Source organism: Mugil cephalus, chromosome 20, assembly GCF_022458985.1.
Source record: "Mugil cephalus isolate CIBA_MC_2020 chromosome 20, CIBA_Mcephalus_1.1, whole genome shotgun sequence".
Taxonomy (NCBI): domain Eukaryota; kingdom Metazoa; phylum Chordata; class Actinopteri; order Mugiliformes; family Mugilidae; genus Mugil; species Mugil cephalus.
The window spans coordinates 21,321,933-21,349,932 of record NC_061789.1 but is presented as its reverse complement, the minus strand read 5'-3'; the positions used below and the strand labels follow the sequence as shown (position 1 = coordinate 21,349,932).

At 41.9% G+C, this 28,000-nt stretch overlaps 2 protein-coding genes across 4 annotated transcripts; one reads left to right on the top strand and one right to left on the bottom strand.

Moving 5' to 3' along the window:
* The first annotated feature begins 91 nt into the window (after positions 1 to 91).
* On the top strand, positions 92 to 3,549 carry LOC124997382 (RING finger protein 222). The gene has a single exon (XM_047571043.1). The coding sequence runs from the start codon at positions 610 to 612 to the stop codon at positions 1,234 to 1,236; it is 627 nt and encodes a 208-aa protein (XP_047426999.1). The 5' UTR covers positions 92 to 609; the 3' UTR covers positions 1,237 to 3,549.
* Positions 3,047 to 27,783, bottom strand: arhgap44a (Rho GTPase activating protein 44a). Of its 3 annotated transcripts, XM_047571038.1 has the most exons (23): positions 27,338 to 27,783; positions 17,457 to 17,496; positions 17,010 to 17,129; positions 16,827 to 16,903; positions 16,538 to 16,649; positions 16,329 to 16,405; positions 16,110 to 16,224; positions 15,865 to 15,933; positions 15,614 to 15,695; positions 15,227 to 15,354; positions 14,871 to 14,982; positions 14,470 to 14,551; positions 14,251 to 14,331; positions 13,837 to 13,950; positions 13,653 to 13,744; positions 13,023 to 13,206; positions 11,329 to 11,346; positions 11,035 to 11,223; positions 9,473 to 9,979; positions 8,095 to 8,240; positions 7,593 to 7,994; positions 6,920 to 6,971; positions 5,769 to 5,911 (listed from the first exon to the last, which is right to left on the bottom strand). In XM_047571038.1, the coding sequence occupies exons 1-22, from the start codon at positions 27,388 to 27,390 to the stop codon at positions 6,964 to 6,966; spliced, it is 2,808 nt and encodes a 935-aa protein (XP_047426994.1). In that variant the 5' UTR covers positions 27,391 to 27,783; the 3' UTR covers positions 5,769 to 5,911; positions 6,920 to 6,963. The 3 variants fall into 3 exon arrangements, with proteins under 3 accessions (XP_047426993.1, XP_047426995.1, XP_047426994.1); XM_047571037.1 differs by lacking the exon at positions 6,920 to 6,971 and having other exon boundaries at positions 3,047 to 5,911; positions 27,338 to 27,782; XM_047571039.1 differs by lacking the exons at positions 6,920 to 6,971; positions 9,473 to 9,979 and having other exon boundaries at positions 3,047 to 5,911; positions 27,338 to 27,781.
* Between the last annotated feature and the right edge of the window lie 217 nt (positions 27,784 to 28,000).

Genomic DNA, 28,000 nt, shown 5'->3' with positions numbered 1-28,000 from the left:
TGTGTAGCAATCAGCCACACCTTTTTACTGACCCTGGATTTGTAGCAGTGTACTTTTAACTGTGACCACAAGATGGCATACGAGCGCCGGGAAAAAGCCGTGAGTGAGTGACAGAAAAAAATAAATCAAGATATATATAGCCTTTAATTAAAATGTATCAGTTTGGCAGTCGGGATTTGCAAACCTTCATTAACAGCTTAAGTGCGCCATTGCCGAAAACCGCAATTTTTTATTTTTACGTTTTTATGCTTGTATAGTATTATATTATTATTATTGTCATAATGTAGTCTGATAAAGCTAAACATCTACGAGTAATAGAATAGAACAGAATAGAATAAAACGGAAAAAAATAAAATATTCTCACCATTCAAGACAATTTCAGGTCCTTCTCACCGAAGTAGCCACCTGAATTGCCAGTAGGGGAACCATCAGTCAAGTCACTTCTGCGAGAAGTGGCAGGCCCTGTTTTACAAGGTGCCACTGTCGCCTCCACCCACAGTCAAAAGCAAAGGAAGAAATGACTTGAGAAGTCTCCTGTCTGCTATTACCAACGCGTCGACATTTCTACATTTTCGGTGGCAATTAATCAATAGAGCCTGGCTCTAGTCTATGGCGCTTTACAAGGAAGATAGCCAGGAGGACACACGAGAATGCCCAGTGTGCTATGAGTGCCTTTCGGGTACAGAACGGACATTGAGCTGTGGACACATCTTCTGCCACGACTGCCTGGTCAAAACACTGGTGAGCATCAACGGCGAGGGCAACATCAGAGACACAATCGTCTGCCCTATATGCCGGCATCTTACTTTCATCAAGAGAAAAAAGGAAGCTCTGGTGTCACTCGCACCAGACAAGTGTCCAGATGAAGGACAGATCCTCGAAGTGCCTCTTCCTCTGCCCCTGAGACAGCCCCATAACGCACGGCGCGCCTCGAGGGACAGTTTACGGAGTGGAGTCAATTGGATTACCCGGTTCTCCAGGGGTATCGCTCAGCGACTCCGTCGGCAGAGGTTAATCAGCCCTAGCCATAATGCGTCTCAGATCTTCATCATAAGTTCCCAAGGGCGGCCTATGGCTGAAGAAGATGCACTCAGTGTTGTTATGACTGTTGTTCAACCTCAGCGCAGACCGAGGCGCAGGATTTGCACCACAGCGCGATGCTTGCTGTTGTTGCTTTCGGCATTTACGGTACTCGCACTGGTTGCAGCTACTTTGCCGTGGATTTTGTTGGCATAGCAAAGCGAGAAGGATATCTGCATTGCAAGTGCCATTTATAAACCACTGACTTGTAAGGAGAGAAACAATATTTTCCGGAGTGTGAGTGTGTAAAGCGTGCCTATTTTAGCTTAGGTGTCTGATCGAGAATGTATAACCTGTGAACAATTATTCCACTTACAAGCAGTCTAATTCAGCTATGCATTAGCCGGAATATTGTCATTCATGATGTGACCAGACACTGTCTTCCCCTGATTTTATGGAAAAGTGAGGGTGTTTATAGGCATGCCTGTGTCTTATGTGCATTACCAAGCAACAGTCCAAAGCAGAGGTTAGGAAAGAAAAGTCTTTTGTCTTGCAGTCCTATCTGTGATACGTTCAACATATTTTATATGAGGATGTAATGCAAAAAAAAAAAAAAATAATAACAATCGAATTTGAACAATTTAAGCTAGTCCAGAAGTTGGTAAAGTTGATTAAATTGGCCCCTGAGATGTAATAATCTAACAATTCAAACCCTTTGTCAATAACAAAATATATCACATTGCTAGCAACCCAACCATTGGTTTGTTGTCCTTTTGCTGAATACCCGTTTCCAAGGAGCAATAACAAAAGTGCAACCTCTATCCCACTTCCAAGATTGTTTAGAATGTCTGTGTTCGTCTTCAAATGCATATACAGCAGTCAGGCTATCGTACATCACATTTAAAGTCTTAACATTTAAATCATTAGCCCACAGTTAAAGACTGTTTTCATTTTTAATGCCCAAGCTAATATATCTGGGTGGAATAAGGAGTTGTATTAAGCCTCCTATAGTAACATCATATACAGCATGTCATTTCAGACAGTGTAAAGAGAACTGCGTTTAAAACTTTCAGTAAGAAATAATTGATGCATCCATGGCAGTCTGAAGGAGATAGACTAGCAGACAGGGATGAGATGTGCTTGACTGATGGCTGTAAGGAGAGACACTGCAGGACTGTAGCATTAGATTACCACTGATTCCTTCAGAATACAGATTAAGACTGGGCCCGGTTTCATTAGGCAGAAATTATAACGCAATGTGAGATATATAAAAATACTAAAACAATGAGATAACATGGTAAATGAAGGCTAATTTACTCCTGGTTAACACGTTGTTTCAACATACTTAACCAACTTGCAGGGCATTGCTGGGGTGGAGATTCAGAGAAATCATGGGCTTGCTGTCAGGTGGAGCTTTGTCAGTATCACCACAATGCCGTCAAACGTGTACACTCCTAGTTTCCTTCTGTGGCAAACCTCCACCATCCTGCTGGGCCAGTCATACAGGTTACAAAATCTGAAGAGGCTGCTTAAGGGGCTGCTTTTCAGCCATACCCGGTTTCTCAGAAAATAAGTTTGACTTTGTGGTTTGGAATCCAGTGTTTTAGATCACGTTCCTGTTGGTGGTGTGCATGGTCATGGATGGGCCCACATTAACAATGAGGCAGTAAAAACACAAATGTTACCAGTTTCAAGGAAATGGACAATGGAGAGAGGAGTATATTGAAACAGAGCTTAGTGTGGCAAGACAAGAAGACCAGTATGCAATTGTGTGCATTACTATAGCAAGAGAACTAAGAAACCGTGGGGATGATTGACTAAAATTCTAAAAATAGAGTTGAGATATGGCTGCCTTTTCTTCTTCTTCCTTCCTTTTTTATACTGATTTTATCATTTGGGTAATAAGTGTAAAAACCTCGAACCTGTAGTTAAATAAATGGAAAAAAAATCAAGCAAATGTCTGTTAACAATTCACTTTGAAAAACTTTAACAAATTGCAGAAATAAAACCCACATGAACCAGGTGAGATCATTAAAAACTTAGAGTTTAATATATATATATATATATCTATTTCTGACATTCTGATTAGGATTGCAGGTAGGCTTCACAGTACACACTGTGTTCCACTTGATATGCTAAGCAGAGGAGGGAAGGGTGGGCATGATAGGCTTTCGAAGCGGCAGATTTCTCTTGTACATCATTAGTGAAAGGAGAAAGAGACAGTCCATCCACAGGCAACTTCCACTCCACCATATTGCTCAACAACCCACCAAGGGGGGCAATTATTGTGGACCACATCCTCTAGAACCCATCTGTACATTTAAATCATGAACACTCTTACGATTCCTAAAATGACATTGATTGACCGAAAATATGGATGATCATTAAATACAAAAGACTGCCTAAGCGCATCCACACACACACACACATACACATTAGCAAACTTTTGATGCTAAAGGTCCTGTGACAATTGTCATAAATTTGATTTTACTGACTGGACTTTGATTTATGTTTTTTTTTTTTTTTTTTCTAGCACCATGTAAATGAAAATGACCACATGCTTTCAAGTACCTGTAAGTTCCAGTTGTGATGCACAGAACCTTTACAGTAAGGTACTGCCTTGGACTGGTGACAATGCATGCCAACAACCATAATTTACCATCGTTCAAACATCAACTCTCATTTGCCCCCGGTAGTTATTACAAAATCAGGCATTTGACAACCAGTCACATTCAGAGATACCCTTGTCTCCTCGTATAAATGTATGGATCCAGCAAAGAAAATAAATCCTCTAGCATACATATATTATGCCTATAGTTCCAAAATAACAACCAGTGTGAGGGCACTTGTCATATAATCACCACAACTATCAATATAATCAACATCACCAAAATCATCAATAACATAGTCCATTGAGAACACAGATGCATACCATTGATCACTTTGAGAGATTAATGTAGAATCCACTTTTGTAAAAAGTGAACTCACAAAAAAAACAAAACAAAACAAAAGCAATTAAAATAATGGCTTTATTCTGCAGGTTTGGGGTGGGGGACTTAGACCACTTTTTTGGACTCAGGAGAATCAGTAAACACTGTAATTGCACTTCAATTGACAAAAGTATTGTACTTTGACATTTTATACGGAAAAGGTTTACCATAGCGTCATTTGACAAATCTGAAATATCTGTAATTAATTGTCTGGATTGAGAATACTGGCAAAGGAAACATTGTCAAATTTAGATGTCCAGTATGTTAAATTTGATATATTCCAACAATCTGGACTTAATACTTATTGGTCCATGATCAAAATGCCAAGTGGGCTAATAAAAAAATCCAATTATTTACACAGAATTTCCCAAAGAACAGTTTTACAAAGAAAGGAAGGATAGGGAATCGGTGTACAAGTTCTAGCTTGTCTGAAGTCAAGGCTCAGGAGACAGAACTGATCTGTGAATAAGTTTGTGTTGCAGCATTGTAGTCAGTGAAAATGTAAGGAATCTACAGTAAACCTGTGCAGTGTGTGCAGGGACAAAAATAACATCAAACCTTTTAATTATTACATTTTCTACACGATAAATATCAGCACATGTATTATTATTGTTATTATTATATATTTAAGATATGCACTTTACATATATTTTTCCTCTCAGATTTATATACATCAGTTTATGTACAGTCTTTGTATTTACACTTGGGGTCAAAGGTCACTGAACCTGAAGCACTTGAAACAAAGTTAAGAGAGTATCATATGAACCTAAAGGCAGTGTAGTCATCCACCCATTATCATCACACTGTTAAAGCACTGGGTTGGGGTATAATTTACTTTCCAAGGTGAAAAACAACAATAACACTCACACAAAATAAAGCACTGCCATTGTGAGGCCTTTGATGCGAAGCAGGTCGATCTTATTAGCTTGTCATGCAAACAGATCATGGTGCTTTCTTCCTGACTGAATAAAGGATGCAAGTACAAAAACTTGAATTACAATAACATTCTTCTCATACTGTGCTGGTATAAAGTGAGTTAAAAGTGAGTTACCTAAAAGGTAAACGTCAATGAACTACAGTTATAATTTATGATAGAAGAGGGGAAGCAAAGATGGGGTGTGTGACTAAGAACAAAACTGCATTAAATGTTTCATCCTGCATGCAAAGCCTGTCTCTAGGGCTCAGCATGTTCCTAATGTGCACAAAGCTTGAATACCCTGTGATCAATATAATCAGCCTGCCCACTCACCTTGTCTCACCCATAGGATGGGCTTTGCTTCTTACCATATCAAGCCTTTACTTTCTTCAATGAAATGTTGTAAAACGTGTGAATATCATAATGCAATTGAATTGCATGTACCAATAAGGCAAAACAAATGAAAAAATCCACGGACGTTTAGACCACTGTAGTTACCATCTAAAAGGAAACAGCAAAACTAAAATAGAAATAATTGAAAAAAAAATCTTTTGATGTAATACTCATCTGAAATCCAGTCTTTCCTCCTAAAGGCAACTGTTCCTTCACTATGGCATTTTGGTGTTTCTTTGTAGTCACATTAATTTACTAGCGAGCAGTTGTGAGAGAAGTTTCTCTGAAGCCTTTTGCAGTCGTGAGGGGCGGTTCATGTTCTTGTTTCAGGAGGGCATTGCTGAGGCCAGTAGGTGTTTCCATCAGGCCTTGGCGGCGACAGTTAAGAGTGTATACAGCCATAGAGGTGCTGGTAAATGATGCCTTAGGGTCATAGGTCATAGAGTGGTGCTCTGGGGCTCCTCCTCAGACAGAGCATCCCCCTCCGGAGAGTCTGTCACTGCCAAGGACCTCCTGCAGGGGGCACCGCTGAACTCATCGATGAGGCTGTCCAGATTGACATTGATGGAGGGGATTTCATAATTGAAGATATCTAATAGTGAGCACGATGGGAAAGGTGAGTATGATGAGCAGAATAGTGGAAATGGTGATGATGAGCAACAGGAGGAAGAGAAGGGGGCATATGGCAATGATAATGAGGTGTAAAAATGGAAGAGAGCAGAAATAATATTAATCGTCTGAAGAGTCTGAAGTCATGGTTAGTGGCATATGATTGAAGGAATCAGTAGCTTACATGTGCTTCACATTCTACAAAGACTTTTCAGTATGTTACTAGTCCAAGAAAAACCTTGGTAAAGACTAGTGCAGAATGTCACAGCTTTTTGTTTTCTTTTTTAAGGCAGCAACAACATATTTTGTCATATAAAATACAATAACCGATCAAAATGACTGCACAATGACATGTTTGCAACAGTGGCCAGTTAAACCAACACAGAGGCAACAAGATGTGTGTGTGCAGAACTCTTTGGGGAAAAAAATGGCACCAAGACACGAAGTGGGCTTAAAGTAACAATGGAAATCTCATGAGCACTAGATAGTTTTGGCTGCAAATACACATTACATATTCTATTGGGCTGCTCCATTTCCTGGAAGCAGCAGGTCTAAACAGAGACTGATAACTACTCTTGTGTAGGAATGAGATGGAGCGTGGCAGTGTAGTAATAGGAAGCTGAGGTTATAAAAAGCGATGAGCCTGCCATACAAAAAAATGGGGGTTACCTGAGGCCCCCTGGTACCAGTAGCAGGGTGTTAGAGGGAGATGTATGCCAGCATAGGGCTGGGAATGGGGAACAGAAGAAAGGGGCCTCTAAGATGGACCTTTGTAAGCAATGATGAGTGCAGTGAGGTGCACTCTGGGAAGTCCTTAAGCCGTGCATTACTGGTTGAACTATAACATCCAGCTAACAAGGAATGAGACAATTTGAGATTGAGAGCTATGGGTAGGTATGTTTGAGGCAGGCTGCAGGAGACCCCAGATGCATCCACGGTACGAGGCCAGGCAGTGAGATGGAGTGTATGGGGCGGGGGCGGTCTGGCTTACCCTAAAAGTCACCCTCACACTTAGCCCACACTGAATCCCTGGCCTCACACAGCTGCAAAGTACACAATAGTAGCAGGGGGAACAAGAGAATGATAAATATAACAAAGTGACAGAATGACTGGTATATACTGACAGCACACCTCATCATCAGAACATCAGACTGTAGATATAAAGTGTGTTTTTTTCTGACTAGGTTTCCACTCCTGCTACGCAGACTGGTGTCAACTGTGTAAGCCTCTGACCTACCTCTGCCGAGTGGGGTCTGGGTAACACAGATAAACAAAGAGCACATGATGAATCTAATGGCAACTACCATACAAGCAGGACGAGCTATGCTTCTCTGATGTTTCCACACATTACCTAGAAACATCATCACATAACACAAGCAATGAATACATAGGTCAAGAGATTTGCTCACTGCAGTTGCACAAAAATGTTAATATTTACATGGTATCATTCTCTGTGTCTAAAAGGCAACTTTTATTTGTTCAGGCAATTGTTTGAGTACAGTCAATAAGGTGACAGGCCTCTTTTATGTCTGCAGTGACACGTCCTACAGACTCCTATACTCGTCCACCATCTCCATTGGACAGAGCCACAGCGAGTCTGAGAGTGGGCCGCTGCAGCCCCACCTGTGGTGGCGGTGGGAGTGTTGCCAAGGGCTGATGTTTACCTGTAGACATGCTCTCCCCAGGTGACAGTCCGTCCAGGAGGCCTTGCTCCAGGGGCTGGGGAACTGGGACCATGGCCGGGCCAGTGTACCCCGCAGGAGCCGTGGGCGGCTGAGGAGGGGGCAGGCTGGGTCTCTGCCTGGGCTTAGGAGCAGGTCGTGACTTGGTTAGCGTTCCAGTCAGGGAGGGTGGGGACGAAAGGGAGTGAGGCGCACCTAGTGGGGTCTGCCCAGGTGAGGATGGGGGTACTTGCCCTGGAGGACAGGCCAGTCCGTAAGGGGATGGAGTGCTGGGAGGTGTAGGGGACAGGCTGACCGGTGACGGCTGACCTGTGGACTGGTCAGACATCCCTCCAGACTGGCCATAAGGGACTTTGGGAGGTACGGGGGCCAACTTCTTGGAACCTGGGAAGACACAACACAGTCATGTTACAGTGTCCTGTAAAATATTATCATCTTAAAGTTAATAAAGTAACCATAGATTCAGACTGTGAAACATTCTGACCTTTGCGAAGGGTGTGTGGACTGTGCTCTGTGGAATGGGGAGACTGACTGCTGCTCTGAGGACTACTGCTGGGGGGGACTGTTGGACCTGCCACTTGGATGCCTTTGTGTCCAATTACAGGGGAAAGTTCTTTGCCCTTCAGTGAGCTAAAAAAAAACAACAACAACAGGAAACATTAGTAAGTGAATAGTAATAAAGTGAGCAGTGGGTTCTGAAACCTGAATGTGCATGCCTGACACAACAGCCACTACCACCATCATCACCATCACATGCAGTATGTGTGTTGCTGTTTTTAACTGCAGTCTGACCAATATTACAAAGTGTTCTAAATCCAAACAAACATCATCAAAGGAAGCAAGTCAAATAAATTAACGCTGACCAAACAAACCAAAGACACATGTTTTCAAAAGCCTCTTATTACTATATATAAAAGCAGTTAAAATATAAATAGTGCATATATGGATACTTCATTGCCTGAAATATATTTTTACACATTTTTTTAAAATAATAAAGAAGCATAAACATTTCAAATTGCAAGCAAATTGGCAAGATTTGCCATTATTTATGTTGTAGTCCAATCAGAGGCATCAGACGCATTTCATGACATTTAGACTCTGTTCCAGCCCACTTAAGATGTGAACTCACAAGTCCATGTATCTGTTTACTGGTCAACAGGGGCTGGGCTTGCACCATATCCAGCAAAACATAAGGAGCACTACTGAGTATTTCTTTGGACAGGAACTTACAAATGAACTTTCTCCATTCAGTTTAATTTTGACACAACCGAGTGGTATCGTGAATAGTGAAGATACACTAAGAATGGATACTGTATGCAACATTTGAGTAATTATAGAACATTTATAAAAAAAAAACTTTTGATTAAATTCTTCTATAAGAACAACAATGGCAACGGTATAAAAATAATAAGGATTAGCACTTTGTATTAGATCCATTTGATTCAAACTCAGCACTTTGGGTCTAGCCGGATGATGCAGCATGAAGATGTTCAAATGTACTGTTTACCAGGACTTACAGTAACTGCAACAAGAGCACATTAGTAAGCTATCATAAAAATCAGAAGATTTACTCGCAAACTTTACATAAATACATGTACAAACATGTTGCATTGTCCATGTATTTATTGTCTCCCCAATACCATCATCAAACCAAGACTTCTAAGATGGTAACATCCTTGGTTGCTAGGCAACCTCATCACAAGCATCCCCAGACAACCTGAATGTTCAAGAAGCTGAGGCACGTAATTTGAAGAGGGAGGAGAAAAAAAAGCAAAACGAAAATATTAGCCAGCGAGCTTGATGAGAAATACAGCTGCCACTCTCAGATGCATCCATAGTGGCTATAGGTGTGTTGTATTTACCTAGTCAGCTTGGGGGGTCCTCTCTCTCGGGCACATGGACAGGCAGCCCACGGAGGGGGTGGGGGCGCGGTCGAAGGGAGGCTAGGGGGGTTTCCAAGTGTCTGGTCATGGCGTGATAGTATCATGGGGGTTTTTATGTAGAGTGGGGAAGCATTAGTGTCTGGTGGGGGAGCATGCGACATGTCACCAGGTGGGCTGTGCTTAGGGAAGTGCAAACAGCTAGGTTTGGGGTTTGAATTTATATCAAGTGATGAGGAAGAGGAGGAAGAAGAGGAGGAAGGGGGCGGGGCAGGAGGAGTAAAGCCAGACCAGCGCAGTGGGGGTGACCCAGGGGGCTGGGACTCGGGGCCTGGTGCAACAGGGCGAGCGCAAGGTGGAGGTTTAGGATAGAAGTGGTGGGGAGTAGTGTGGCAAGAGGAGGTGGGATAAGGGGGGGGTGGCCGGTCCTCCCCAGGGGGTGGGTGGGCATGAGAGGTGTCCGGCCGACTGGGTGACACGTTGTCTGAGCTGTAAATATTAAGAGAATAGACAGCAAAAAAAGAAACAGCTCTAGTGATTGAACAGGGAAACGCATTGGAGCGATGTAGGATAAGCTGTTCGGATGATTTGGGTGTGCTAGTGTGTTAGTCAGTCCGAGGAGGAAAAAAACAACAAAAAAGCATTTTAGGGCGGGCGGTGAGCACCAAGCTTAGCACGCACTTAGCTTAGTGCAACTACAAAGACAAGCACAAAGAAACAGCAGCAAAGAAAATGAAAGTTTTATTGGCAAAGGAAAATAATACAGTGTGTAGGAATACCTCCGTGATCACCTTGTGTCTGCACACTGCATAGAGCTGTGAGGATCTTTCTCTGGAGCCAAACTTGTACGCAAGTCTCAATCATCAAGCAGAGGTGATATACTGAATATCTCCTCTCTTACCCTATCTTCCAGAGTCCTATATGACTTATTTGCATTGCAGGTCCTGCAGTCAGCCCAGGGCAGTGTGAAACAGACACAAACCCTTTCAATGGCTGAAAGAGCCACAGGAGATAAGGGGAAAGCCAGACAAGCCAGGAGACGTATTATTTCTTGTCTGCCACACAGGCAGAGCTAGAGACATGAAGGTGATTATCTATGTGTTCTGTGATGATAATGGTACCAAAAAAATGTGAAATCAGTCTGTGCACAGAATAAATCATAAACGACAAAAGTTGAGAAAGCCAAGCCACAAGAATTTAAAAGTGGATATATTAGCATGCTCAGAACAAGTTGTAGACTAAAGCTTAGTGTCACCAGCTTTCATACCGTATTTGGACTAAAACCTGTGACACATGTAGTCATCAAGAAATGTAATGAGTAAATAAGTAAGAAATCATACTAACTGAATATGTTGATAGAGGTACACTGCAAGTACTATGGAGGCATTGAGGATTTATGGAAGTATGAGTAACACAGCCAAGGACTCTGACCACAAAGAGCTGGGAATCTTAATGATGGTAGTGGTGATGATGGTGATGACAGCAAAAATGAATGGGCGTCGATGAGTGCGGATGAGGGGAACAGCATGTCCACAGTTACTTACCAAAGCCTTTCTCCAGGTGGCGGTGTGGCAGATGGAGAGGTGGCAAGCTCTCCAGGCTGCTCAGGGATCAGGGTGTCTGCAGGAGAGCCAGGCCCTTGCATGCCGGGAGGGGTAGAGGAAGCCTTGCGAGAAAGCGTAGTCGAACCCTTTCGAGAAACCCAGGAGGTATCCATAACCCGGACGCCCATACTGGTGACAAACACACATACAGAGACTTGTATGACGACAACAAAAGCATTGCGAGTGGGTGGAAGTAGTAAGGGAGGAAGTGGGGGAAAAGGAATGATACAGTACCTTTGTATCTTCCTTATGCTGCATTAGTAGGGGAGAAGAGAAGCAATAGGGATATGAGGCCATAAGTAATGCAGACAAGGTTCACAATACAAGATAATATGAAAAGGAGATGACATCAACAATGGCAGGAAGGAGAAGAAAAGATGCTTCACAGATGAGAGGATGTGCATTTTTCTACTGAATTGCAGTTTAGTCTTACTGAGCACAAACATCACAGGAAGAACAGATGCATCTTTGAATTTAACCCATCCATACAATTACATACATAGAGTAGTGAGCACACGTGGAGCAATGGGCAGCCACATGTGCAGAGTATTCTTAACTTTATGGGAGCATCTTTTTTAAAGGTTTTGGTTCTACATCATCCAGAGATTTTACACCAGCTGGATGAATGACTCAGACCAGGTGACGCGCTAGCTAGACTGTGAAGGAGGAACTGTGTGTGGGAGCATGGGTGGATGGGAAGATGCCGTTGCAGCAATTCCAGTGAAAAAGTGCTAAGCAGCAGTCTTCCATATGAGACCTGTTGCCATAGATACAATACAAGGCAAGGGAATTCAGCACTATATATTCATTTAAACTACTTGCCTCCCCTCCCTTTCAGTTTTAGCTGGAGGCAAAACAGTCCACAGGCATACATTAGTTAACTCTGACTAGCAGATTGTGCATGCTTGTTTTTGGCAATTATGTACAATTACTTACTCTCCTTAGTCAGAAAAGTTAACATTAATAAGTGGGGCCAGATGGCAGATTTGTAATCAATAAAACAATGGATGGATATGACAGATTACCTACTGTTCAAAGGCCAGTACATTGACACTTGACACTTAGATAAAATGACAGCATGAAAATCCTTAGATGCCTTAGATGCAGAAGAGTTTTGTGTTGTGCAAGCTGAAGTTCTGCCTAGATAGTAATCAGTGTTGATTGGTCATAATTTTATGCCTGGTCGGTGTATAGGCTTATGAATATGCCACTGGAGGCTATTACACAGGCTAATGGCTAAGAGGCTAATAGAATAGCTACTGAAGCACCAACGTAGTGTTATTTCTAACATTTCTTACTTGTAGTGAGAGCTAGCAAATGTTATTTTGTGAACACAGACGTACAACAACTAAAAGTTAGCTTAGATAATGCCCTTTAGAGGATTAATCAAGCCTCCAAAAGACAATACTGTATTTATAGTCTGTCTGTTTACTGTACACATAAGCATTTTAGTTTTGTCACATTTAACCACCAGTGGCAGCTGATATACAATAAAAATTTAGTTTGGCTCTTTTAACCTTACTCCTCCAATTGTGGCACCCTACAGCACAGCAAGATGACAGTTTGATAATGGCAGCCCCTTTTCTGCTCTGTGGTTTTTGCCTCCAGTTAACCACTGTGAACCAGGCCATAAAAAGGTCTATTAGAAGGTGCAGTTGTAGAGGCATTATTTAGAGGCAGGTGAGTGGTGGTAAGATGCTCGCCTCTCTTTGGCCTATGGAGACTGACTCACCGCAGTGAAAACCTTAGATCACAGGATACATAAACATTACCAGGTAATGGATTTTTCATGTGCAAATGTTGCCTCCTCAAATACAGAATGCAATATCAGTTGCCTGAGGAGACGTGTGGGTGGAATGAGAGAAAGCAAAAGAGAGATGGAGGAAGAGTGGGAGGTGGGCAGCAGACGGGCGCGTTTGGCATCATACCCATCTTTCTTATAAAACTCCAGCATCATGTTGTCAGTGGCGACACTCAGTGGGCGTCGGCTCTGGTCGTGCTGCTGCTTGCGTTCAGACTGGTCCATGTCTGGTGATGGCATGGAGCTGTAGTTGGAGTTGTGGTTGGTGTGGATCGGGCTGCCATAGCTGCCTGTCAAGTTGAATTCAATCTCTGGGGCACAAGCAGACACACCATCAACATAGTATGTGTTATTAGTGCACATAACTAATCAACCAGTTCTAAGAAGCTGAGCTCTAGTTACAACCAAAAATATATAAAATCCATATTAAGAAGATTAAAAAACGTATCAAGTAAATACAAAATACTAAATATATTGTTTTGACTATTGTCAAGTGAATTAAATTATTTTTAGTGCATAGAATGTTGTGGTTGATGATGAAAATTGTGCAGGCACTGGTGTCACTTCATTATAGAGGGACTGAGAAAAAGGAAAAAGAAATCCAGAAAGGATACATATATTTCTTAACTTGAATAAAATTGGTCAAATTGTACGGCATAATCAAGTTTTATTAATTCTCTAACGATAAGATACCAATAAAAATGCATATGGTGCCCAGCCCAAACATATTACTCCATACATATAATGTAATCCCCACCTCCAGGGAAAAACCAGTCGGCATGCTGAATAATAGGTTCGATGATGCCAACAATCTGTAGGGACAAGGTGGTCATCATCTCTGTCATGTTCCTGGAAAGAAGAAGAATGCAGTTACAGTACCAGTTACCTGGTAATACTCAAGCCATGCAAAATAAAGTCAAAGCTGTATTTAGGACACGTACGGTTCAGTGTGCGTCCAGAGTAAGTTAGGTCCGAGCACAATGGCCATGTTACCAGGAGTCATCTTGTTCGCATCTTGATACTCACTCAGTTTGGCTAAGAATTTAATTAGATACCTGTGGGATGGAATGTAAGGATATATTTTTTAGGATATTTGTTTTACGATATTAAGCTAAATGCAATTTCAGTAAATGTTTTTTGGCCACATAGTGAAAGTGGTTTACAGACTGATTATCATGGTGCATGGATAATGTTTTGGAAATAATAATAGCAGATGCAGAAACCTGCCACCTTTAGGCAGTAAGTGGCACAACTGTAAAAGTCAGTGCCTGATGTTGGCAAAAGGCTAAGCTGACCATTGTAGCTTTTTGTCCTTTCGTCTGAATAGTAGGCAATATTTAGAGCACAAAAGATACCTGAAATTGTTCAAGTTGTCCGTGGGAAGTTTTTCACATGCTGCCATTAATGCTTGTAGTCTCTTGTCCATATCTTGAATGCTGAGAAAATAATAACACTGTTGCTCCACTACTCAATAAATGTCACCATTTTTCATTTTAGAAATCAAGGGCTCCAAATAAAGAAATTGCCAGTGGTTTATTTCAAATAAATACTTTTTTAAGAACATAGGCATTTACTTGGAAGCCTGAATCCATTCATCATAAAGTTCAGTTGTCATCAATGGCTCCGGGAGCTCACGGAGATATGATTTCAGGGCCCCTGTGGGTGAGAAAAACAAGAGTGCAGGAAAAACTGGTCAGCCTTTTGGAAGGAGGTTGAAGAAGGTTGTTTTCTCTCTTCGTAACTGCCAACACAATGCCCTATATAACTACTCCCCTCTAGCTGGCCCTAACAGCTACTACATCTGCCAGATTCAACTTGCTCAACACAGATTTCATGCTAATACGTTTCTGATAGAAAGCACTGAGGGCAGAGCTGACGGCTGTTTTGCCAAAAAACAAGTTTTCCTCCAAACTATCAGTGACTGGCTGTTGTTATGGAGATGGGTCTTGAATGCATTTGCGTGGGTATAGTTCACCTGCAATGGCGTGTGGGTCAGAGGAGTACTCCTGCACATCCAAAACGCCACAGTCAAGGGAAGCTTTCAGCTTCTTCAGCTTAGAGGCTGATGGAGCCACTCTGAAGAGACCCTACAGCCCCCACACATAAAAACACATAGTCATGTGTAATTATCAGGCCTAGCATGACCTGTGCATCTGAGACCGCTAGATGATAACTTACACAGGTAAACAACAGGGATATTTTGCATATTTTCTGTTAACTATAAAATATACAGACAGTACATATGAACTTGCATGCTTGCAACAAAAGGAATGCAAAAGAAATATGCACACCTAAATGTACAAGATGTATGTATGTGTGTGTTCCTTCTACCTCCTCTTGCATGCCACATTCTAACAGCATTGTGACACAGGCTTCAATGGGGAAGGCAATCTCTCTCCCACTAATATTCAGGTGTTCCTCCAGAGACTTGCCGAATGACGGCTTCTCCACCCACGCCTCTGCAACACGAAACAGCAGCCAAAATCACACATAGATACAAACACATCTACATGTGAGAGCTTTTGGACTTTTAAAGCCTGTCTCTGCTTTAGCGCGTGCAAACTCACTGCACTGCAAGTGTAGTCATCATGGTGCGTCATTATTTCTTAACGAGGAAGTTATGTGACACATCGGGCATATCAAACTCTCCTGCAAATCTCATCTTGATATAGCTTCAGGTGCAAAAGCTGTTCTCACACCTCTCCATGCATGACTCACCTTGGTGAGCCTTAATCTGGGGCAGGACACTATGAAGAATCTCTAATGACTTCCTGTGATACTCTGCCTGCGTTTCTATCAGCTACAAAGAAGGGCAGGAGAAAAAGAAATTATAAAAAAGCATATTTTTTTCAAATCCATTCCAAAAAAGCAAGTCATGTAAATAGATCCGTGTACAATGTTTACTGTACAATTTCCAGAAAAAAAAATAATGTACTCACTGCAATTATAATTTTGACAGTGCCACTTACCGCCTGGAAGTAGTTTGCATAGTCTATTTCTTTGGCCACAAAACTATACATGTCAGCTGACAACTGATCCTAAAAAAAAAGTAGAGAAACGATCTCATTGCTTGTGGCACGACTAACTGTGATATCAGCTTGGCAATGTGGTCCATTTGTGTTTGATACATGGAGGTTTTATAAATCATAAAGAGAGCAAATAACACGAGGGAGGACCTCATGGTTTATATGAGTTGCTCTGAGTGGTGACTCACTCGACAAATCTCCATCCGATTGGCTGCCTCTTCCATCTCCTCTCTCAGGGACTCGGACTTGGTGCCAGGCTGCAGGGTGCTTGGGTGACTGGATGACTTAGATGACTGTTGATATCTATGGGCAATAAAACAACAGCCACGTTTCCTCTACATTTAATTATGACAATAAATTAACAAGAGAAAGCTGTAGCCTGGCTCTTAAAGGCTAGCATTGTTCACCTTGTCCGTGCTGAGTCCATGTCCAGTACAAGTTTAGCCAAGTGCTTCCTTTGCTTCTGGATGTTCGGAATGTCCACCTACAAAAAATCCAGCGACAAAAAATCGCACTGCAAGTTTCTGCTAATAGCATCTGAATAAAAGTGTAGACCTGCAAAAGTGTAATACCAATATGATTGTACCTCTCAGTTTTAACAGAAATACCAGCTCACCTCAGCAAGCACATAGAGGGGCTCCACTACATCTCTCTCTATCTGGAACTCAAACTGAATAAGCTCCTGAGCTAGCTTCTCCTCTGTTTCCCCACACAGCTTCAGCATCTTTCTGTTCGGTGACAGTAAAACACAGTAAGTCTCAGGCAATCAAATGTTATTAAAATGCGGACAAGGATAATGAGTACAGAGAAGAATTTGATAGCCAAATAAATAATTAAAGATGATGCCCTCTCTCTCTCTCTCTCTTTCTGTGTGAGTGTGTGCAAAGGGCCAGCCAGTTAGTTACCCCAGTAGAGAATCATCGCCCAGCACTGCAGCCCCTTCTTCCATGCACTGCGCCAGGATCGTGAGTGGTAATTTTTTCTAACAGTAAAGAGAAACAAGGTTACTAAAGATTCACACATTGGTGTCACACATGATATCTATTCCCATCAGTGGTCACTATTGTAAAATGCGATGAGGTGCTCACAGAAGGTGACTTGACAGATCTCTTCTCCATATCTGCCCCCTGTTGACCCTGGAGGCAGGCAGTCAGCTTCTTGTGGGTGCTGTGTGACACCTGCTTGACTAGATCCAGACGCTTTTCCACCTGCAAGAACATATGCGCACATGACAAACAGCACTCTGAATTACACATCACCTCTCATACATCATCATAAATCTGCACCTACTACTGTCTTTACAGACCGGCAGTGCGCGTGTACAGGAACAAAAATGCTAGTAGGTAAGTCAGGTCAAGCTATAACTCCTTAGATTCAGTAGCATTTATAACTGATCTAGCACAAATAAATTGAGTATGTATGACATGTTATTTCTGTTGAAATAACAGCAAGCACAAGAACAACTAACTGCTGAGAGACTATTACAATTTGATACTATTCACTGGAGGCATGTTTACTGTTACACTCCAGCTCACCTGTAGAAGGTCCTCACTCAGCACCTCGGTTTTTTCTGCCCTGTGAAAGAAAATGTGTGAAACAGTTATCGTTGGTGAACTAACCAATTATAATCACTGATGTGAGCGTCTTAAAACACATAGTCAACTTTGCACACATTTGTTTCCTTGTCAGTTAAGTCAGGTGTTGTCTTTTCCATGTCGGTGGTTTTAAAGAGCTCTTTTGTGAGAGTAGAAACCTTGTTTCCATCCCGTAAAAATATATGGTTATCCATATTGAATCCAGGGGTGAATATTTTAGACCATTTTCAGCAAGTTATTTCCCATTATAGCCCAGCATACATTCAGGTAAAGATAAAATTGATAAATTGTCTAATAGAGTCTAATACATTGTGGTGGGCTGCATTCTAGAATTTAAGGAGCAGTTGGTCAAGTTTTAAAATGAGTGAAAACCACACCTGTAGACCCCCAGCAACCACCCAGTGGTATGCATACTCTCTCAGAGTTTCCCCTTCCTGTCTGCACAGCCTCTTCCTGCGATTGTGCCCGGTCCATGCCGATGCCAATTAGGCTACAAATACTGAATCTGAATTCATCTTGACCACAAGAATAGAAACGACCTTGCTCTCCACCTATTACTTGTTATTCACCAGCTATAAATAAATGAATAATAGCCACTCCATAAGTAAAATTCTATGGTGCTTGTCGTCAACGACATAGTGCTGACCTTAAATGATAATGCGGTTAACATCGCCAGCCTCAGTGCCAATATGTGAGCATGGAGCCCTGGGAACTGGGTCAAAGCACGTACCAGTGGGTCTAATCACAGGCAGCCTATTGGAGAACTGCTCTACTCTTTGGAGGAAAATATAGGAAATGTGTGTGTGTTTGCACATGCTGACAGAGAGAGAGAGAGAGAGAGAGAGAGAGAGAGAGAGAGAGAGAGAGAGAGAGAGAGAGAGAGAGAGGCAGCAGTGATTTCTGGCATCATTCTTAGGAATAACTGTGATCGCCGATTACTGATTGCATGACAAAGGGGGACAAAAATAACTCAAAGCATCCACAAAGGTTTGATGCAGATCTGCTGAAACAATCCACAATAACACTATAACACTTTCACAAGAAAGATTGTTACATGCTGAATGTATAGACTTGTAGTCTGCAAAGGCTCTTGTTTGGCCTCACTTAACCATCAAACTGTCTCAACAACATTTTAGCTGAAATTTGCTTTCTCAACAGATAATCCTAATCCTCTTTTTCTTTTTCTCCAGTATATACAGTACCTATGCTCCCATATGCTTATAGGAGCATAAGTTGTGCAAACCAAACAGGCAAGGATAGAACACACTTAGAATGTGTATATCTTATGATCTCACTGAACTCAACTGATGTGGCCATTATGAACTAGACATCAAACAGAATGGAGCCTATCTTCAAAAGCAGCACTGTCTTGTTCTATGAGCTTGTTTATTTTCTGATAGTGGTATTTCCTTTTAGTAAAGCTATGTCATACATAATCATACATGAGAACATAGAGAAACAACAGTATTGACTAGGCAGGACTACTGGGGGTACCAGAACTGTTTGGCCTGATAGAAACTAATTCTTGCCTGAGGAAGAGTTTAGAAGTGAGGAGATTGAGATCTGGGAGGAAAGAAAACACATGGGAGAGCTGGCAGCCGTTTGCTGCTGCTGAGGAGGACGAGGAGGAGGAGGTACACAGTGCCAGGTTAATGCCAACCATCTGCCTTAATGCAGGCATACCGTTATCTGTTTTCTAATAATGCCATACCCACAATTACAGATACACACAGACATGTACATATGCATGGGCAAAAAAATACACAGCCACGAAGATTACAAACCAGAACATCCGCAGCATCATGGCCCACAAACCATTTGTTAAAAGGCAACAGTACGATTCAGCAAAAAAAGAAAACAGAAAAAAATACTCAAACCGCAAGGGGTTTTCTAGGGTTTATGACCTGGGGTCACCACAGAGTCAGCATTCTAAGAGCAGCGATTAGCAAAACTTACTTACTTATTGTATGTGACATCATCCTTTATGAATTCAATTAATCACTCAGGCTAGATTAACTATTTATTTTCTTTTTGCCAGAAAACTAGTCTGCATTTAAAGGCAAACTGGAACTTTGGTGAAGTAAATGGACACAAGTCTGACACGGGATTTGATTGTCACTTCCCACTCACAGATGAACTACAAAGGAGTGAAGCTGTGATCCATTCGTGAATGTCCCTGGCAAATCAAAGATCAGCTCCTCAAACATTCAAATGACCATCAGCTGAAATTTATTCTTGGCATATTATCTTGACAGCATTCCTGATCTAAGTCAAGGCTGAATATACTGAGGGTGTTGCTTACCTTTTGAAAAAGAGATAGAGGTTTTTGCTGTCTCCCATCAATGCTACAATGGGAATGTCAAGCTCAGTGCAGCAACTTATCTCCTATCCCAGATACCATTGTGGCACTGTAGTCGACTTTATAACACCATTAGACACCCTGATGCGTCTAAGAACTGGGGCTTAGAGCCTGCTTAATGTAGCCTGCTCTCATCTGGGAGACTGATCTCCAAGCTGAACCTGAGGTTCTGCTTCTGCTTTGACCAAACTACAGTAGGCTTTCGACTTTGAGTATTGTTAAAGACAGACTTTATTTTCCCCATGGGGACATTCATTTCCACAGCCCATCTCCAAACTGCGAGTCCACGACAGTACAGCACAGAACATAACACAACACAAAATAAAAGTTACCAGAGACAAACATTTTGAAAACAGAACAGTAGACAAAACAGTATCAAACATTTAACCAATTCCACACTGACCCATCTAGCGAGGACTTTTGTTAAGCGCAGCTGTGGTAGCAGGTATCACGCTCTTTTCAAAGCGAGCCCTTCTGCACCTCAGTGCTCTGTATCTTCGTCCTGGGGGGAGTGGGCTGAAGTGGGTGTTTAGTGGGAGTATGAGATGTCCACGTGCTTGAAGATGCAAGTTCCTAAACATGAGTTGTCAGCAGACTCAGAAAGAAGACCAGTCAACTGATATCATATATACACAGTGAATTCAACTGCAAAGCTTTGACCTCCATATCTGGTGTCAACATTAAGAAAAAGAATGGTAAAAAGTAAAGCTCTGGTTCGCTCACACTAGCCTGGCTTATAAAGACACTCGCTCTGAAGCGTGGAAGTACTATGCTAGGGGAGGTAGCGGAGTAGAATGGTAGCCCTGGGCTTCAGGAGGTCACAACATGGCTTGGACTGCTGGCATGAGATCTGGCGTCAACCACACAAGCGCTCATGCATACACACAGACACACAAAAACACACAGCAGTGCTCATGCTAAAGATGCTCTCAAAATATTCCTCTACTGGATGCATTTTGTTTCTGCAGACCTCTGCCATGAGTCTAGAGGCCCACTCAGTTTCCTCACAAATGACCAGACATAGGGCAGATGGGATACAAGGGTACTAAAACAGAAAAAGCCACTTACTGTAGTGGCGCCGGAAACTAGGTCACAGTTCTGTCAAGTATGCAAGAATAACTGTGAGAGGAGTGAGCACACACATACACACACAAAACTCATATATGTCCTGAGAGGGAGTGTACGGGGGAGAGAAAGAGTCTGCAGCATTCAGAGACCAGTCCATGGCTTTACAGAGGCCATAACTGAAAGCATCACAATTTTTCTTTCCCTGTCAATTCTATAAATGTTTTACCATTTTTGAAAAAATCAGCTAACAAACTGAATGTGAAACAACAGCAAATACCAAATGATCATTTCAAGGCAAGTGAATGAAAAGGAGGTTGAGAATTATTGTTATAATTCAAGAAAAATTTTAAACTAAAAAAAAATGTAAAAAAAAAAGTCAAATAAAAGCAGCGAGCAAAACAGGAAAATGTGGATTAATGCTTCCTGTTTTGAGCATGTTTGCATTCCTAAATGAAAGGAAGTAGGCATGCTGACAAGGAGTCACCCAGCTTCTTAGAGAAACTTAATTGTTTTAAGGTGCTGCTTCTTTCTACCAACCATGCCATTGATCAAAGCTATACAAACTACTTGTACAATAGCTTAGATCTTTGTACGATCTTACGTACATATTTAGAGAACTTGATAGCAATGATATTAACACAAAGAAAAAATGGTTTCTGTCCATTTTATTGTGCTTTAACACTGCTATTATGTGGATGTTATTTTAACTGGCAGACCAGCTAGTGTGTTACTAGCCTATTGCATTATCAATTTAATCTGGTAAGAACAAAAATGTGTGATCTTGAGGATAATGCAATTTCAGCAATAATACACTACCTGGACCTTTAGCTTTGATTAGAGCAAGCATCCATTCAGTGTTATTTCCACTGGCATTGATTTTTCACCAAGATCTGGTATTGATGATGGGAGAGACCACTGTGCAGAGCCTTCTCCAGCACATCCCAAAGATTCTCAATGGGGTTCAGGTCTGGACTCTGTGGTTTAAAATCCATGTGTGAAAATGATGTCTCATGCTACCTGAACCACTCTTACTATTTGAGCCCCATGGATCCTGGTATTGTCATCTTGGAATATGCCTGTGTCCTCAGGGATGAAAACATGGATGGATGGAATAACCTGGTCATTCAGTATATTCAGGTAATCAGTTGACCTCATTCTTTGGTCACATAACGCTGCTGAACCTGGACCTGAGCAACTGCAGCAGCAGCAGCACTGCCCCTACAGGCTTGTACAGTGGACACTAGGCATGATGGGGGCATCACTTCATCTGCCTTTCTTCTTACTCTGATGCCCAATCACTCTGGAACAGGGTAAACCTGGACTCATCAGATCATATGACCTTCTTCCATTGCCCCAGAGTCCAATCTTAATGCTCCCTAGCAAACTGAAGCCCTTTTTCCAGTTAGCCTCACTGATTAGTGGTTTTCTTAAGGCTACACAGCTGTTCAGTCCCAATCCCTTGAGATCCCTTGTGTACTTGAGGAAATGCTCTTACTTTCACTATTAAACATAACCCTGAGTTCTACTGTTATTCTTCTTCAATTTAATTTCACCAAATGTTTAAGTGATCGCCGAACACCATCAAGCAGGATTTTTTCCAACCACATTTCTTCCCCACTGTCCTTCCAGCTTTTAATAATGCATTGGACAGTTCTTCGCCCAATTTTAGTAGTTTCTGCTTCAATTTCCTCAGATGTTTTCTCTGCTTGGTGCATGCCAATGCTCCGACCCTTCTCAAACGGACTAATATCTTTTCCATGACCACGGGATGTGTCTTAAAACATGGTTGTTGAGAAGCTACTCATCATGTTGCAAGCTAAAAGATAATCACCCATGCAGTAATTATCCAATAGGAGGATCCCACTTACTTGTTCTGTGAAATCCAGGTGGCGACTTTATTTATTTATTTATTTTTTGGCCAAGCAGTGTATTTGAAAAGTTATTTGTAAGAATGAAGTCACATAGTATCTCCATATGCTTGTTTCTGAAAGTCTTACAGGTTGAATTGCTCTGATTCATTATCTCCATGTCACTAAGGCACTTTGCTCTCTTCCTGTTTAATAGGGAAAAAAAGTAATTCAATGATCATTTATGTCTAATAATATGAAATAGCAGTCTCTAAAGCTCTTCATATGTCATGCTGTTTTGTCCATTTGCAGCAGTTCTGAAGTTATAACAGCTCATCAGTACAGGGGCTCTTTAAGAGATTAGTCTTTTGACAGAACCATGGGCATGGAAAGGGAGAAAGAGTGATTCTGTCTGATATTACATCATCTCTCTTTTGATGGCCAAGATGGCCCCTTGACAAAGGCTCTTTATCACGACCATACCCTGTAGTACTGCTGTCTCTGAAAGGCGAGAGGGATCTCAACATGCTCCGTGTATAGTATCACAAAATGATACAATTATAGCAATAACTCTTGCTTTAAATGATCCAGCACACAAGCAATGCCTCATTCATGATTTCCGTTGCCTTAACTAATACATTTGTGGCTTCTCTTTCACGATCTCTATGCACTTACAATTACTTAATCTGATTTATCAAGATGTTTTTTAGGCATCCCAGCTAGACTACTCGAGGATGTTTCAACTAATTTATGTTATCCATATGAAAACGGACCTTCAATACTACCACCCCTTTCATCCAGAAAAAAAATAGCTTTCTTCTAACTGCATAATTATCCTCTCATCCACTCATCAGTGTGATTCTGAAAAAGTACCTCGAGTATTTGTTGCTTTCTAAACTACTGCAATTCCTTGTAATAAGGATAAATAACTCTCTGATAAGATATAGTAAAATACAGTAATTATCTTATTCCTACTTATTTTCTTTGGCTCTCTGTAATTGTCTCTCTAAATTGTCTCAGGCAACTTTAAATAGACAATTTTGATATGAATAGCAAAGAAAATCCTTCTTTTTTTAAATGCCTTTAATCATTCCGTGACATCTGTATCAGGTAAATAACCCGCTGTAAGCTAATATGCTTCACATTAATGCATGTGTGGATATATGGCTGCTTCTGATTCAGTTTTCTCCCCCTCTTCTCCATTTTTTGTGATCCACCTCCCTTTCCTTTCTGTCTTTCCTCCCAGCTGGCCTCCAGCAGATGGATCCCCCCATATGAGCTTGGTTCTGCTGAAGTGTTCCTCCAATTAAAATATTTTCTTGTCACTGTGTGGGGGGGCGCCATGCAAAAGATTTTCATGGAGCTGTCCTCGTCTGTAGCACATCAGTAAATAAAGGCGACAAGGTGGAACAAGGGATGGCATGAGCAAGGGATGCCACATTGGCAACAGGTTGCCTCCTACATCTCATGTTACCTGTCCACTACCATCTGCTCTGCTAGAGTCTGGCACACATTCTCGCCAAGAGGTGTAGATGTGTTAATTATCTGCTGAGCACAAGATAAAAATGTATAACAATGAATACAAGATAATAATAATGGATTAAGGATAGTAGAATCTTGTTTAGAAGATTGGTGCATGTTCAGGATTCCATTGGTGATTTATGCACGCATCTTCTTAATAATCTCTGTGTCCCACACCTTGAAATTCTTTATTCATGTTTGTCACTGAGAATCTGTGAGAGGATAGATAGCATACAACCTCATTAGTAATGAATCATAATCACCAATGTCACATACCTGACCAACTCAATGGCCAGCCACGAAACGGCTGCCATTTTCTGATAATTGCATTGTACAGTTGTGAGCTAGGGCCTTCCCTAAAGGCACAAGCAGAGAGACTCCATTTACCAGAATCATACAGGTCAGGTCAGTGAAGATGGGAGCGGAGTTAACTTGCCAAGGAGAGATGATCCACTTTCATTTCTTCCCTGTGATGAATTTACAACCCAAATTACTCTTACAAACTTCATTGTTGGAATCTTTTACCATGCCTAGACCTAGATAGGACAGTGAGCAGGGAATAGAGAAATAGGTCAAGAGAAATAGAGGGTGGGACATGGTTGAATCAGTGGAATCTTTTCCTGGCTCCTTCAGTGTATGAGGGCATGAAATACAGCAATGCCTTATTTTAGACAGATACAACTACTGACGTTACTAGTGTTTCGAATTAATACACAGAAGCCTGTCTTCAAGCAAAAACATGTTTGAAATAGCTAATACCACATAACAAAACACAAATTCTTCAACCCCATTTTATAGCGCTATGCTTTGTCTCCCCCACTGTACCATAACACATTTTTAGCTATGGTGTATGCATGGCTGCACACGCTTCAGTGGAGTCTTGCTCCGCAGAGATGATTGGTTAGGTTAGTGGTCACATGACATAGATCTCACCCAGGCAGGCGGCAGCAGCAGCAGCCTTGAAGAGCCAGAGGGATGCTGACACAGCACACCTGAACACCAACCCCCCACTGAAAGAAGACCTTCACAATCCACCCCGTATGAGAAAAGCAGACTATAGACCAATGCAGAGAGACTTGTCATCACAACGTCTGCAGTTTCAACAGTACTATCACTTGATAAAGACACACCCATGCAAAAACATAAATGGACAACCTCAAATATTGTTAATAAATCATACAGTTTCACTCTGAAGTTCACTAAGGTCAATTACATTATCAACCTTCATGTAAAATCTTAAAATGGAATGTTCAAGCACATCCACTCCTCCTCCAAGTGAACGGTAGAGAAGGTGACACTCTATCATGCTAACCTTTAGGGAACACAGACCTCTCCATATGATTATTTTTCATACAGCCACAACTGAAAGGCATACACTAATATCTTAAATACACAAGACAGAAAACATACGAACAAGAAGTTTACAATTCAGACATAAATTGCTGATTTGGTCCTTACTCAGGAAATATTGGGCAGCCTTTTTTATTATCAACTTCAACAAGTTTCCCCAGGTGACAGGACATAGTGTTTGGTTCTCCTGTGTTTCCATCCCAGTTTGGCATAGCAAGCATTTGGAATTATACAATGTCACCTCAGGGTCAGACCTGTTATTTCTAGCCCTGTTCCACAGCAAGTGTAATGCCACAGAATATCCCCTTATTATGTAGCAATGAATAGAATGGCTCATAAAAATGGCATTGTGTCAAAAAAGTATTTTACCCGCAACAGCACTAGTTTTATATTGAGTGCAATGTATTCATATAGGGCTCTGTGAGTGCACACATTCAAACACGCACCAAAAAGAAGTGCCCAGTCTTCTCTGGCCACATGAAAGCCTACAACCTGCCTGCCCACACACATATATCCAGCATCACACCCACAGGCAGACTCCACATGAGTCACACAGAATATATTATAGAAAGACTGCAGCTAGAGAACGCAGCCTAAACCAAGGGCTAAATGACAGTGATAGCATAAACAGAGCCTGTAAGGTGTGCCCCTCTTTCCCATCCACCCCACCCCCTCTCCTCCTTGTATGCCACACACACACACACACACACACACACACACACACACACCCATGTAACGACAACGACCCACGCCTCCTAGTCCTAATCCTCCGGTGCTGAACAGAGAACACCTTCTGGCCCAAGCTGTTCTCCCTGAACTGAGGGTGGGGACGGCTGATAAGCCCAATGGACTCGTGTAAAAGGTCAGATCCTGTTCCTGAGAATGGAAATGGATTTCAGAACCACACACAGGCTATAGCAGATGGCATACAAAACGACGATGAGATGGATGGGATCCTTCCTCACAAAACTCCCATTGGTCAATTTGTGGAAGTACAGTGGAATGATAAACCCATATATTTAAAATGGTAAAGAAAAAAGTAATTAGGCCATATTATTTCCACAAACTGCATAAGATCTAAATGCCAGATGCGGATTATGACAGCCGAGGTGCTTCCCTTCTCACAGCTGACATTACTGCGTAACGAAAACATTGCGCCTTTTTCCATGTCCCCCTCGCGTCGCAGCCCACACCGCATCCGTGGCTCACTGCATCACGTTCACCTATTGACAGATCCTGTGACAGGAGGTCAATTTAGTAACGGCATAACTTCACAATGCCCATCTTTGTGCATACTCGAGAGGTGATGCCCTGTCATAAACATTAGTCTCTTATTTTGTGGTGCTCTGCGCTATTGCGATTTTCTATATTTAAGGTATTTCCGTGGGCAGGTTGTAGCTGAGGCACTGCGCCTACACGCTGTCTATGCGGTTGCATATTCCAGTGGATATTACGCATAGGAATACTTGGGCGTTTTTAAACAGGATGGATTCGATTGAAGAATCACCAGAATTGCGGGAATACGGCAAAGGTTTTTGTGTGACCGACAACCCCATCCTAATGACAATTCTTCTAAAAATCTTATTCGTGCAGCCTGTACGACTTGCATCCTATTGGGGCAGGGGGGTCTCGTCGCTTTGACCGGCGAGCATAGCGCGCTGAAAGGGTTTGCTTACCTTCCCACTGTTTGGTTGGCGAGCTGGCGCATCCGATTAAATTGCTTCTTCATCTTGTATTTTCAGTGTTCACACCTATGGGGGGGAAATATTCCGCATTATTTCTCTCAGTACATTGGTCCGTCCTCCACAGGGGCGCAGCGCAAAATCCAATCTGCCATAGTTTCTTTCCCTCATCGCAAGCTTCCAGGACCGAGCACTAATTCCAGGATTACATATTTTCGAATATGTATATATATATTACATCTAAATTTGCCCCATTGCCTGCGCAGGGATGCTGGACCACTTCAGAGCGGGCACTCACAGGAGGAGAGCGACAGCAATGAGAAGAAACGGGTGCGCAGCAGTGCAGTGTGGGAAATGTAGTACATTTCCCTTAACGAAAGATCCTGGGTTTGCCGGTGCATAAAGCACTATAGAGGTTAACCAAACTGTCATATAATGTATGTATATATTGGGAGTATTTATGTCTACGTTTCATTGTTTAGGTTCATTAATTAGAATGCATTGAGGGTAGTAGGGTAATGAATCCGATGGGCTATGCACTTGTGCAGAGACAAAGAGAGAGAGAGAAAGAGAGCGAGAGAGAGGAGATATTTACCCATGCGTACATCCCTATCTAGTGGCGTCTATTTGCTATTGCACCTGAAGTGCGCAGCATGT